The sequence below is a fragment of the Megascapheus bottae genome, chromosome 8, assembly GCF_031878675.1.
Source record: "Megascapheus bottae isolate mThoBot1 chromosome 8, mThoBot2.hap1, whole genome shotgun sequence".
NCBI classification, from domain to species: Eukaryota; Metazoa; Chordata; class Mammalia; order Rodentia; family Geomyidae; genus Megascapheus; species Megascapheus bottae.
This window is the reverse complement of record NC_143516.1, coordinates 55,852,354-55,866,781: the sequence shown is the minus strand read 5'-3', so window position 1 is coordinate 55,866,781 and position 14,428 is coordinate 55,852,354. Positions and strand designations below refer to the sequence as shown.

General features: G+C 37.6%; 1 protein-coding gene across 2 annotated transcripts in view; it reads left to right on the top strand.

Moving 5' to 3' along the window:
* Znf292 (zinc finger protein 292) overlaps positions 1 to 14,428 on the top strand; it is a 65,827-nt gene that overhangs the window by 37,905 nt on the left and 13,494 nt on the right. For both annotated transcript variants that reach the window (XM_090338471.1, XM_090338472.1), the window contains 2 exons: positions 5,683 to 5,885; positions 10,734 to 10,870. In XM_090338471.1, the coding sequence (XP_090194597.1) occupies positions 5,683 to 5,885; positions 10,734 to 10,870 (340 nt within the window). The remainder of the gene's footprint in view (positions 1 to 5,682; positions 5,886 to 10,733; positions 10,871 to 14,428) is intronic.

Genomic DNA, 14,428 nt, shown 5'->3' with positions numbered 1-14,428 from the left:
AGCTAAGATTACAGATGTGAACCACCAGCACCCAGTATCTTGACATCTTTTCTAGAAGTCTGGCAAGCACTAAAGCAGGTGGCCTTCATTATAGTTTCTATGAAGAAAATCATGTCCTTGTTGGAGAGAGTAATGAAAGTTGTAGTGGTGGAAAAAAGAATGAATATGCTTGAGTATATTCTTTCTTTGAATCATGATTTTCAGAATATGTATTTAGTTTCTTTTGATGACTAATACTACACAGTTGTTGCTGTTTTTTACCATTAAAAAGCATTATTTTGATTAGAAGTAAATAAATTAGTCATATGGTGGAATTTCTTTTCCTGATCAAGATAGATGTCCCCTACCTTTACCTCTAGTCCTGATTTTGTTATTGGGTAGTCTTCTGCCCTAATATTCTATATTTGTTTCCTTTGTAATTTTAAAAAATCCATTTTACCTTAGTTTGGCATTGGTCTCCAACATTATAAACAAGTATGTGGGGCCAGGAGTGTAGCCTAATGGTAGGATGCTCACCTATTATGCACAAAGCCCTGGGTTCGATTCCATAGTACTTCATACACAGAAAAAACCAGAAGTGATTCTATGGCTCAAGTGGCAGAATGCTAGCTTTGAGCAAAAAGTGTTCAAGCGCAGTGCCCAGGCACTGAGTTCAAGCCCTAGGACTGGCAAAAAACAACACCAGCAATTTAACAAAAAAGCATGTCTAGCTTCGAAAGTTTTTAATAAATGTTCTTTTCATAAATGATTTACCATGGAAATTATTTCACATAATTTTCCATTCTAACTTGCATGATGTTTTTTAAAACTACTTTTTATGTTTTTAAGTACTTGTACAAAGGAGTTATTCAACAAATCCGTTTATAAACATGATGCATTTTGATAGATGTCATCCACATGATGCTTTCTTGAGATTTATTTAAAGGGATGATTTGCAGTCTACCTCTTAGGAACAGTTACTTTAGTTAGATACTTGACATCTTTGTTTTGCCATAATCTTTCAGATACTGTTTATTATGAGTTTGGGTGAGAGTATTATACTCCTAAAGATTTCTTATGAGATAGTTGGGTTAGGAAACTGAGGTTATTAGTGGTGGTGGGTTTTTGCTTTTGTGGTGTTTTTAATTACATTGCTAGGGTAATGTATAGAAGAGTTGCATTCATGAGGTAGTGAGTACATTACTTCTTCAACATTGTTACCCTTCTCCAGGTTTTTCTCTCACTTTCCCTTCCCTGACTTCCTCCCAAGCTGTAAAGTTCATTTTTAATGTCAATTACTTATAACCAGGATAGCATTATATTAATTTTATTTCTCATAAATCTTTCATTTAAAATCCTTAGAGGCTGAGAATGTGGCTTAGTGGTAGAGTGCTTGCTTGCCTAGCATGCATGAAGCCCTGAGTTCGATTCTTCAATACCACATAAACAGAAAAGGCTGGAAGTTAAAAAACAAAACAAAAAACCAGAAGTGATGCTGTGACTCAGTGGTAGAGTCCTAGCCTTGAGCAGAAGTGTCCAAGGACACTGAGCTCAGTGGCAGTACTTAGGCCCTGAGTTCAAGCCCCAGAACTGGCAGAGAGAGGTGATGGGGAGGGTGGGAGGGAGAGAAGAAAAAGGGGAGGGGGGAGGGAGGAAGGAAGGAATCCTTAGAATTGGCTTTGATATTGAACTTTACATGTAAATATATTTCCAACATAATGACGACCAGTGGGTTCTGCATATGCTGTTTGTGCTTTTTTCAAGGCAACAAACTCATGTTTTTAGTTTGCTTATATTCATTCTGTATTCTTTTTGTTTGGCTAACATAAAGAATAAGTAGTAGGTTTAAAAGTCTAGAAAGATGAAATTTGGGATCTTGTGTTATCTTGCTTATATATTTATGATTCTAATACTGAGGAGCCATGTTTATATGGACAAATCTTGCAGTACAAAGTATAGTTAAATGTAAAAATAAAGGTACTAGAAAGAAGCACAGGATAAAGACCATTACTCATTTTCTATCTTTTAATTCACAAACTAGAAAAAGTAATGAAGTTTATATATAAACCATTTTAAATTTAATTGTTAAAAGTTTTCCAAAGGATTCAGGCTAGCTGTCACCAAATGTATGTTTGAAAATGATTGTAATAAAGAAAACCTGGGGGCATGCACAAAGACCCAGGTTCGATTTCCTTGGTGTACCATATATCTAGTAAAAGCTGGACTTGGTACTGTGCTAGCCTTGAGAAAGCCCTAGGACAGTGCTTAGGCCCTGAGATCAAGCAGGACTGGCGGGGAATACTTTAAATTTGAGCTTGCTAAGATTTTTTTTTCCTTTCATATATTTTTAATTGTAATTAATAGAAGGGTTACATTATATTCACCAGATGGAAGGTGCATTACTTCACAAACATTGATACCCTTTCTCATGCCTTGGTCCCCATTTCCCTCCCCCCACCCCCGCCCCTCATCTTGTTTTCCCCCCTTCCCTGTCCTATTTCAGATAACCAAATAGAGCTTGCTAAGATTTAAATTCTCCTTCATAGGTACAAAATATATTAATCCTATTTGAAGATGACCAAAAGAGAATAATGAAACCCATAGGTTTGAATAAAATAGAAATATTTTATGCATAAGTGTTTAGGCATATATTGAAGTTTATCAATTGAGACTTCAAAAAATAACTTAAACCCACAAAAGGTTTAAAAGATTTGTTCTTAAACATTTTCCCCTTCTAACTTACCTCCTCTCTCTCTCTGTCTCTCTCTGTCTCTCTCTGTCTCTCTCTGTTTCTCTCTGTCTCTCTTCCCCCCTCCCACGGCCTCTGTCTCTAAGACTAGTACTCTACCACTGAGCCACAACTCCATTTCCAGATGTTTTGGTAGTTAATGGAGATGAGAGTTTTACAAACTTTCCTGCCTGAACTGGCTTTGAGCTGTGATCTTCAGATCTCAGCCTCCTGAGTAGCTAGGATTACAGGAGTGATCCACCAGCAGTCAGCCTAACTTAAATTTCAGTAGATATTTTGATTCATTCTAAAAGATTTATTTTTTAAAAGATAGATGTGGGATGAGAATGTGAGCAGTCTCAAGCACAGAGAGGCTCAGAGATGATACCCAGTCCCTGGGTTCAAGCCCCAGGACTGGCCAAAATAAATAAATAAAAGTAGGGCTGGGAGTTTTGCCTAGTGGTAGCATGCTTGCCTACCATGCACGAAGACCCGGGTTCGATTCCTCGGTACCACATACGTAGAAAAAAGCTGGAAATGGTGCTGAGGCTCAAGTGGTAGAGCTCTAGCCTTGAGAAAATCCAAGGACAGTGCTCAGGCCCTGAGCTCAAGCCCAGGACTAGCAATAAAAAAATAAAAATAAAAAAATAAAAGTAGACTTCATCTTTGTGAAATAACATTGTCATTAATGAACTAAATATCAGTTAACTTTATTTTTTTGGAACACCCAGATGTCCTTTTGTGGTTGCTCAAAAATCTACCTACTATTCTAGCGTTATACATTTTAGGAATATTAAACACTGTGATTGAAGAGTAACTGTTAGCCAAGTGTTGGTGGCTCATGCCTGTAATCCTAACTACCCAGGAGGCTAAGATCTGAAGATCACAGTTCAAAGCCAGTCCAGCCATGAAAGTCCGTGAGACTCATATCTCCAGTTAACTACCGAAAACCAGAAGTGGCACTGTGGCTCAAGTGGTAGAACACTAGCCTTGATCTGAAGAGCTCAGGAACAGTGCCCAGGCCCAGGGTTCAAGCCCCACAACTGACCAAAAAAAATACAGAGAATAGCTGTTATAGTAATAATGATACATTATAATTTTAATGGAATTATAGAATTTAATGTACAATTATTTTTATCAACAAGAAACTTATTTTGAACCCATTCTGGATGACACTGTAATAGGCAAAATTATTTTAATGCAGTTTTTTTAAAGTTGGCAACTAGCTTATCACTACTCATGTATGCCTGTAATCCTGGTTACTTAGGAGTCTGAGATCTGAGGGTCATGGTTGAAAGCCAGCCCAAGTGGGAAAGTCTGTAAGATTCGTATCTCCAATTAACCACCACAAAAGTCAGAAATAGAGCTATGAGTCAAGTGGTAGAATGGTAGCCTTGAGCAATAAAGCTTACCTAGACTCTTTAAGACTTACATCAACATATGTGCGTCTGCATGTGCATGCACGCACGCACACACCCACACACAGAGTCAGAAAATGAAATAGATGATACACGCCTATAAACCAGTACTCAGTAGGCTGAGGCAGGAAGATTGTCAGTCAAAGGCTAGACTAGCTCTGTAGAGAGTGCAAATTTAGCTTTGAAACCTCATCTCAGAATTTTTTTTTCTTTTTTTTTAAATTAAGATTTTTTTACTCATTTACAATAAAATAACTAAGTGAAGTTACAAAAGGCATATATTATTGCGAAAAGAACATATACTCCACATTTTATCGATTAATAATGGTAATCATAATTTAACATAATAAAAGAATATATATATATTGCTTTCCATCATACTTGATAAATACAGTATGAACAAAAATTTCAATGTATACTTTTCACAAAATAATAAATAAGTTAAATAGGGTTTTTTTTTCCATATTGAGTTGTGGTGCAGTGGTGGAATCAACTCAAAACAGCTAAAAATTCAGCAGTTATTCCCCAACAATTACAAACTAAGCTCTGCCCAAGGCTTCCAGAGAGCAGACAAATGGTTCTAAACTAAGCACCCCAAGTGGTGACAATGAAACCAGTAACCAGTATTAAACTTTGGAATGCAAGGATCCCCCCCAAGACATATAACTGTTAAAACTTAAAAACAAAAAACAAAACCACACAACAAAAAGACAAACCCAACCCTAAGGGTCTGAGTACTACTTCTATCAAGGCATATTCTTGGCAGATTCTAAAAGCTTACAGTTGAGCAAGGTGGTGGCTGGCTGGTTTGTTTACACTGGTCTGAGACAGTTAGGAACTTCCTTCCCGAGTTCCTACATCTGGACTGTCACTAATGCTTTTCAAGTGAATGGAATGGTGGTTGGTAGCTGCTGGTGCTGGGCTGACTTTTCCTAGTCTCAAACTCAAGAGACCTCAGTCGTGGAGATGGACAGGCCGCTGAAGATGGGCAGGCGGCTGAAGATGGGCAGGCGGCCGCCGGGGTCGAGTCTGGGGGACTCGGAGCCGCTGAGGCTGCCCGAGCTCAGGGAGAGAGCGGGGAGGGACTGAAAGTTATGCTGGAGTGGGGGGCGAGAAAGAGGGCAGAGGAGGGCAGAGTGGACGGGCAGAGGCGCCCGGAGTGCGGAGCGGCGTGTGGGGGGAGGAAAGGAAAGCAGAGCACGCACCTCGGCGCCCGGGGTGCCCGGCCCGGAGCCTGCGGCAGCTTGCGGGCTGCTGGAACTCCTGGAACTCGGCGCAGCCTATATAGAGCCCTGGAGCGCTGTGGTGCCGGGGGAGGGCGCAGAGCACTGACCCCGCTGGGTTCTCCAGGCAACGCCGCCTGCCCTCATCTCAGAAATTTTAAAGAAAAAAAATATAAAAAGGTGACAGTGAAAACCTGAAGTATTATGTAATGGCCTAATTTGCAATAATAGAGAATAGAAAAAGTGAGTTTTCTTTTTTTTTCTGTATGAATATGTGAATTACAAGTGAATTATTACCAAATGTTAATAATCTATTATGTCTTGTTTTTTAAAGTGAATGAATTTTTAGCTTTTGAGGGTCCCATCTTGTTGGATATGAGGATTAAACATCTAATCAAAACGAATCAGTTAAGTCAAGCAACTGCTCTAGCAAAGCTGTGTTCTGACCATCCAGAGATTGGTACAAAAGGTAGTTTTAAGCAAACTTACCTTGTCTGTCTTTGCACATCATCACCAAATGAAAAACTAATTGAAGAGGTGAGTATATTTTTGTTAGTAGAAAAACTAATTTTTAATTATATTGTAATGCCTTACTTCCCTCTGCGCAAATAGTTAATGGATGTTGACAATCAGCCTATTTTATTATGCTCTTGGGTAGGGTCAACTTCATTCTAAGCAGCTATCAGATTATACGTAAGCTTTTTATTTATCTTCTATTTTGAATAATGTGGATCTCTTGATTGGTTTGACTAAATATGGGGAAGATGATGATATTTAGGCAGTATACTTGGAAATATTTTGAACTTGCTAATTTAAATAACAAAGTTTGTAGAAATGAATCATATAAATTCTCTAAATATGTGTAATATATAGGAATATATACATTTTATGTAATATATAAAGTACATTAAGAGTAAATATTCTATGCACATATCTGTATAAGTTTATTTACATGTGTTTTATGATTTCAGAATTCTGAATCATAATGTAACTGAGAATTTTACATTTCAAACTCAGCTTTAAAGTGAAGTTGGCAACAAGGAATATTGAAAGACAATGTCTAACAACTTGTTAAGGAATTCAAATAAATCTTAGGAGTATATTGAGCAGTGTACAGTGAACTCTGAATGTATAAAAATACTTGTATCTCTCTAGGCTCCGGTGGTTTGTGCCTGTAATCCTAGTTACTCAGGAGGCTAAGATCTGAAGATCACAGATTGAAAACAGCCTGGGTGGGAAAATCTGCCAGACTCCTGGATTAGCCATGAAAAAGCCAGAAGTAGCTCAAGTGGTAGAATGCTATACTTGAGCAAAAGAGCTCAGCGTCACTACCTAATCCCTGAATTCATGCCCCAACTGGCAAAAAAATAAAATAAAAATATATAACTTTGTATGTTTATTCTAGAGCAGTAGAGAGAGGAAAGCAAAGGAGTTTAGAATAGACTTAAGGATATATTAAGAGAAAAGCTGGGATATAAGATAAATGACAAACCTGGAACAACAATTTATAATAGTAATCTTGCTGTTCAAGAGGGTAGAGAGCAGAATGATCACAGACGAGGCCAGCTCATACACAAAGTTCACAAAACCTTAGCTCAGCCAGTAAAAAGCTGGGAACTGAGGGGTAGCCTGTCATCCTAGCTAATGAAAGAAGTGTAAAGAGGAGGGTCACAGATCATATTTGAAAAATAGCTAGACAAAAATGGATAGGGATGTAATTTAAGTGGTAGATTTTGTAACCTAGTTAGCACAAGAACCTGAATTCAAACCCCAGTCCCACTTAAAAAAAAAAAAATACAATGACAAATTACAATCCATTTGAGTAGACAAAAGAGATTATAATTAGAAACTAGAAAAAACTTAGTAATCCCATGAAGTTAGAGATCATGAGTACATGATGGTTGTGTGCTTTTTCTTGAGAAGGTGAGCAGGTAGGCTATAAACTTAGACCAAGGTAAGAAATGAGCGTGTCCAATATGCTGAGAGTACTGACAATACTAGGATTAATGATTACAGGCAATTTCTAGGCTGAAGTAAAATCACAAGGCATTTTCCCATTAGTTTGGACATTAGACAGTCTGTAGAGTTTTTTTCCCTCTTTCTCTTTTCACAAGTAATAACTAGACAATTGACACTGATGTATAATATTTCTTGAAATAGCCTTTAAAACGTGTGTAACATTAAGTGCACAGTATATGATTTGTAGTTAGTGAGGTGTTAAATGTGAATATGGCTAGGCCCCAACTCAAAGAAGCATAGTTTCTAGTGGGAGGTCATCTAAACTTAGGGTTTAATCATTTGAAGTTGAAGGAATGAATTTGTAATCTCATAAACATCTGTATTTCTGTAACGGCTCAAATGATACTAAGCACCTGCCTAGCATATACAAAGCCCTGATCTGAGCCTCAGTAACTACCCCCCCCCCAACAGATCAGAGATGTTTGAAGTATCTTGTATACATATGAGTAATTACACGTACAAAAATGTGCATTTTCAAGTGGAGTAGGCTAGCCCCAGTGACTTACTCTGTAATCCTGGCTGCGTGGGAAATCTAAAATTGGTAGGCTCACATTTTGAAACGAGACCTAACAAAAAGTTTGTGAGCCCCTATCCGCATCAACACCCAGTGCAGTCTACCTGTGTGGATGTTTGGTTCTAAACCAGCCAAGGCAAGAATCTCACAAGACCCTACCTCAACAGAAAAATCTTCCTATGCAGGGAATAAACCGTATCAGATCGGTACCATACATTAAATAAGGGAAAGAGAGTAAGTAGGGGAGGGATGAGTCCAAAGGAGTGACATGGACAAGTTACATTGTACACATAAACTGCCTTGTTAAATAAATAAAACTGTAGCATAAAGTAGGGGAACATAGCTCAAATGGTAGAACCTAGAAAACATGGACAGCCTTTAATTTAAACTCGACTCCTACCAAAAGAGATGGGGGCCAAAGAGGATAATTCCATTGGGAAATAAAATCTCTTTATAAAGAAAGAGATACCACCATTAATGGGATTAACTTAGGTTGAAAAGAAACTCAAGCATGATCAGTAACATCTTCAAACATAATATTTATATAAAATTATAATTATAATACCTATATAGATGTTGAATTATTGATTGATAATCATGATTGAATGGTAATTCTTCAGTCCTGTTTTGTTTTGTTTTGAGCCAGTCCTGGGGCTTCAAGTCAGGGCCTGGGCTTTCTCAAGGCTAGCATTCTACCACTTAAACCCAATGCCACTTCTGGCTTTTTCTGTGTATGTGGTACCAAGGAATCGAACTTGGGGCTTGATTAGGCCATGCTCCTGTCCCCCAATCCCTTCCATTTAAATGAAATAGAGTAGTTTTTAGATAAAAATTTGCTAGGTATAGGTTGTTTATAGATAGAAAGTGTAAAAGGAATTGAATTGTAAAAAAGCATTGCCCAGAGGCTTTTTATTCTGCCAGGGGGGCATTGTTTGTTCTGTGACAGTCCTAGGACTTGAACTCAGGGCTTGAGCACTATTCCTGAACTCTTTTGTTCAAAGCTAGCTCTCTACCACTTGAACCACAGCCCCACTTTTGCCTTTTTCTTTGTGATTAATTGGAAATAAAAGTCTCACAGACTTTCCTCCCCAGACTCACTTTCAATCATGATCCTCAGATCTCAGGCTCCTAAGTAGCTAGAATTACAATTATGAGCCATCAGCGTCAAGCTCTTTGTTTTTGAAAACAGTGTTTGACTACTTAGGCCCTTGGTAAGTAGCCTCAGTCACCTTAGTGCTGAGAATATAGATATGAACAACTATACCCAGATTAAGTTTCAGTCTTTATTTTGTTGCTAATTATACTATCTTTGAGAAATCATTGTTATTAATTACACAATTTGATACATTTTAGTCCTTTTAATGTTTCCTACCCAATTTCATATATATATATATATATATATATATATATATATATATATAATGAAATTGCCACATCACACTTACTGTCATTATCAGAGATCAACCTTGGAGCTGGGAGTTTGGCCTAGTGGTAGAGTGCTTGTCTAGCATGCACAAAGCCCTTGGTTCAATTCCTTGGTACCACATATACAGGGGAAATAAAAAAAGAATTAAAGATCTACCTTAAGAATACCTGTATCGCCAGGCTCGGTGACTCAGGAGCTAGCTACTCAGGAGGCTGAGATCTGAGGATTGAGATTCAAAGCCAGCCCAGGCACAAAAGGACCTGAGACTCTTATCTCCAGTTATCCTGTAGAAAATGGGAAGTGGGGTTTGGCTCAAGAGTAGGGTGGTAGCCTTGAGCTGAAGAGGTCAGGACAGTACCCAGGCTGAGTTCAAGCCCCATGACCCACAAAAAGGAAGGAAGGAAGGAAGGAAAGAAGGGAGGGAGAGAGAGAGAGAGAGTACCTGTATCATCCATTTGCATAAACACTTGTTCAGTCCCAAACACTTGATATTTTATACCTATGCACACTTTTGCTTACCCAGTATTTGATGAGGAGAAAAAGATGACCAACTAGGAGAGATCCAGTCAGTTCTTTGGTACATGGGTGTTAATGATCTGTGTTCTGTCTTCATTCTACTTTTTGCCATATGTCATTGTGCTGTGTGGTAAGTAGTTTTTCTATTCTGGGGAACACAACCTGATTTGCTATTTTGAAATGCTTATCACAATCCTTGTAGCAAATGGTTGCAAAGGCGATAGAAATGTATAAAGTACATCAGTGTAAAGAGGAGTAGTAAGTTTACCTTAAGAAAGAGTAATAGATGTGAGTATATCATTAAGTGAAGCAAATGGCTTTCAGCTAGGTTATATGAACATATGCATAAATGTTGAAAAGCTTTGAAATGGAGTACATTTCAATGAAAACCAGTATAGTGGAAAGTTGTAAAAACCTAACGCAAGCCTATTTTTATAGTGATGTAGCTATATAAAATGTTTATTTCCTCCAACAAATAGTTTTAGTCTGTCCATTATAACACCCACCTTTCTACTGATTCCCAATATTCATTTAAATCAGGTAAAGCTGAGAAAAATACTACATTTTCCTTTTTCAGTGTCAGGATCTCATTTAATGGGCAATAGGTGCTTATAATTAATATTAGTTATTTAGTGAAATTTTTTAAATTCTCCTGGTTGGTTTCCCTGTTTCTTGTCTGTCATACTTTGTATACTTCACATATATTTTACTGGCTATGAAGAAAGATTATCTCTTAAAGCTATCACCTAGTCTTTGTCTCAGTAATGAACAACTTGATAGTGTGAAAGTTATGGCATTTTATTGATGAAAACATTAAGATGTTGTAGTGAAAATCTGAAGCTATTACTACAGAATATTCTAATTTAAAATATGCCTTTTTATGGCACATTTCTGTGTCTTTTTTCTGTAGATTTCAGAAGTTGACTGCAAAGATGCACTAGAAATGATCTGTAACTTAGAATCTGAAGGTGATGAGAAAAGTGCTCTTGTTTTGTGTACTGCATTTTTATCACGTCAGCTCCAGCAAGGAGATATGTACTGTGCTTGGTGAGTTGGTTTTCTTTTTCAAGGGACAGTTTGTTAAATAGCAATACAAAATTGGTCTTAAGAATTCAGATAGTTTAGAAATACTTTTTAAAATCTTTTTAAACCTCACCAAGATTGAAATCACATTTTTCAGATACTGTGTGTGTTGTAATGCTTGCCGTTAGCATGTACAAACCCTGGGTTGATTCCTTGGTACCATATATGCAGAAAAAGCTGGAAATGGTGCTGTGACTCAAGTGGTAGAGTGCTAGCCAAGGATAGTGCTCAGGCCCTGAGATCAAGCCCCAAGACTGGCAAAAAAAAACCCCAAAACTGATTACCAAGTAGTTTATGTATTTTGGCCTTCCTTAAAACTTTTTTGTATTAACCACATAATCCCTTAGCAAGCATGCTATTTAAGTTATCATGTCAACAAAACTTTAAATGTTGAAGTTATCTAATACCACCCTGGAACTTTTCAACTTCATAAGCAATTTGTGGTTCAGTGTGTGCATTTTTTTCTTCTGCTTAATTTCTTAGCTGCTTCACTAGATGTTATCATTTATATTTGGAAATCTAATTCATTTTCTAACAGTCAATGAGAAATTATTCTACTTTACTAGCTTCTAAAATGTTCTCCTTCAGTGTATACTTCATTGTGTGGTATATTTCCAAACAAATTGTTTAGGAAACCACAACTAAAGTTAGCTTCTATTAACTTAGAGGACTTAAGGCTATTTGTTTTTCATTAATGTTAATTTATCTTGTCAGCCAACAACATTATTAGTCTTTCATGTTGTAGTTATTATGACAACACAAACGTTGATTTATAACAATCTGTCATTTAAAAATATCAACTGATATGTGACATACGTAAGAATATAGGACAGGGTCATTAAATGGTTGTATAATCAAAGAACTTACAATGAGAATTATCAAGGTTTACTGAGCAGTTGATTTGTATTATGAAGGAAAAAATATACATGTACTTTAGAATAGAATGACTTAAAATCAAGTAGAAAAATTATGGAGATAATAACAGATTTATTAAAGCAAAGTAGGCTTTATAGGCATAATAGTATGGAAATAAGCAGTAACTAACAAGTCTGTGCTCTTTTGGTTTAAAAAGGCATTGACGCCTGAATTTTAGGGAATAAACAAGAGCAATCTACCAGACTTTTAAATAGAAGGCAGATATGTACATTAATGTATAAGAAGCACTCTTTTGGAAAAGAGTAATAGGCATTTATGGAAGAGGAAGTTAATCATACAGAGCTGAGAAAAATGCCAACCAGAAAGCCAATGAATACTATAGCTAGGAAGTTATAAAGTTCTCCTTATACATATGGTGTGAAGTAAAAAAAATAACAAAGCTTCCAATTTCCAGGATAGTAAAAAGGAAAGATTCAATGATAATGATGCAGTAAATTAAAGATGGTGAATTGAGGAGAATAGCTTGTCACCTTTTCATTTACAGTCATACATTGTTTAACAACAGGACACATTTTAAGAAAAATGGTTAAAGGCACTTTTGTCATTAGACAAATACTACAGAATGTAGTTAAAGCAAGAGGCTGCAGTGGCATTACATCACAAGATTGTGTGGTCCTTTTAGGGCCATCCTCTGGCATGGCTCCAGTGACTGAAAATGTAGGATGCATGACTACGGATTTCAGGTTTCAGAAGAGATCAAATGGAAAAGACTTGCAAAGAATGAGAGTAGTAAGAGTGTAGGAGAATTTCACTTAAATCACTTATGACTTAGAATTCAAAGAATCAAAGAAATTATGGACAAGGGACTAGGAGTATGGCCCAGTGATAGAGTGCTTATCTAGTATTTATGAAGCCCTGGATTTAGTTCCTTGGTACCACATACACAGAAAAAATGGTGCTGTGGTCAGGTGGTAGAGCACTAGCCTTGAGAAAGCTCTAGGACAGTGCCTAGGCCCTGAGTTCTAGCTGGAGGGCAGCCCCCCCCCCCCAAAAAAAAAAGAACAAGCCAGGCACTGGTGGCTCAAACCTGTTATCCTAGTTACTCAGGAGGCTGAGGTCATGGTTCAGTGCTAGCCCAGGCACAGAAGTCCATGAGACTCTTCTCTCAATTAACCACCAGAAAACCAGAAGTGGCACTGTGGTTCAAGGGGTAGGGCAGTAGCCTTGAGCTGAAGAGCTTAGGTATAGCACCTAGGCCCAGAGTTCAAGCCCAAGACCAACAAGAAAGGTGAAAGTAGTTAAGACTTGTGAAACAAATTTTTGAAAGTCATTATGTAGGTTAAAATCTAATAAATGAGCAAAATGTTCAAGTTGGCAGAAGTAGAAACAAGAAGTTTAGTTATAAAGACCTGGTGGAAAATGTTGAAGCTATGGAGTACATAGAGAAAAAGGAGAATAAAAATGAGGTAAGGGGCCGGGAGTTTGGCCTAGTGGTAGAGTGCTTGCCTAGCATGCACAAAGACCCAGGTTCAATTCCTCGGTACCACATACAGAGAAAAAAGCTGGAAGTGGTGCTATGGCTCAAGTGGTAAGAGTTCTAACCTTGAGAAAGCCCAAGGACAGTGCTCAAGCCCAGGTCTGGCAAAAAAAAAAAAAAAAAAATGAGGTAAATTTATTACTCTACTCAGATTGTTTCCTATGTAAAACTATTTCATTTAAATTTCAAAGTTAATTTTGTTTTCACAATAGACAGGTGCCTGTGGCTCACACTTGTAATTCCAGCTCCTTGAGAGGCTGAGATCAGGACAATTTTGGTTTATAGCCCACCCAGGCATACACACCAAACCCCTCCTTAGCCCCCATTCTACTGGCTCAGTAGGATGTGACAGTCATTCTAGCTGTATGAGAAACTGAGATTGAGCTTAGGCAGAAAAGTCTTATGAAATTCCTCTCTCAACAGAAACTGGGCATGGTGACATGCACTTGTCATCCCAGTTATTGTAGAAAGGGAAACTAGGAAGATCACAGTCCAGTCACATGCATAGCAGTGAGTCTCTTATCCCAAAAGTAAAAAGAGCAGAAAAAGATTTGGAGGCACCTGCCTAGCAAGTGCAAGATTAATACTGTCCCCCTAAAAGTATTGGCTTACCACAGATTAGTTTCTTCTATATTTTGTCTCAACCATGATTCCTTTATGCATCAAAAATAACTTTAGTTGATTTTAATTTAAAGGATGGATGAGTTTTGTTTGTATGTTGTGGTAGGATTGAAGCCAGGGTCTCACACACTCTAAACAATGCTGCACTACTGAGCAATATCACCCCTAGCCCTAGAAAAAAATGCTTTTAAAAAATCATCTTTTCACTTTTTTTTCATATGCACTTACACATATACTGACAGATTAAAAAAACTATTCCTTTTTTTTCCCCAAAGTTCTATAACTTGTGCAAATGTTAAATGCTTTCTTAATAAAAGATATGCTGGGGCAAGGAGTTTGGCCGAGTGGTAGAGTGCTTGCCTCGCATGCATAAAGGCCCAGGTTCAGTTCCTCGGTACCACATACATAGAAAAAAGCTAGAAGTGGTGCTGTGGCTCAAGTGGTGGAGCTCTAGCCTTGAGAAAAGTCCAAGGGCGGTGCTCAGGCCT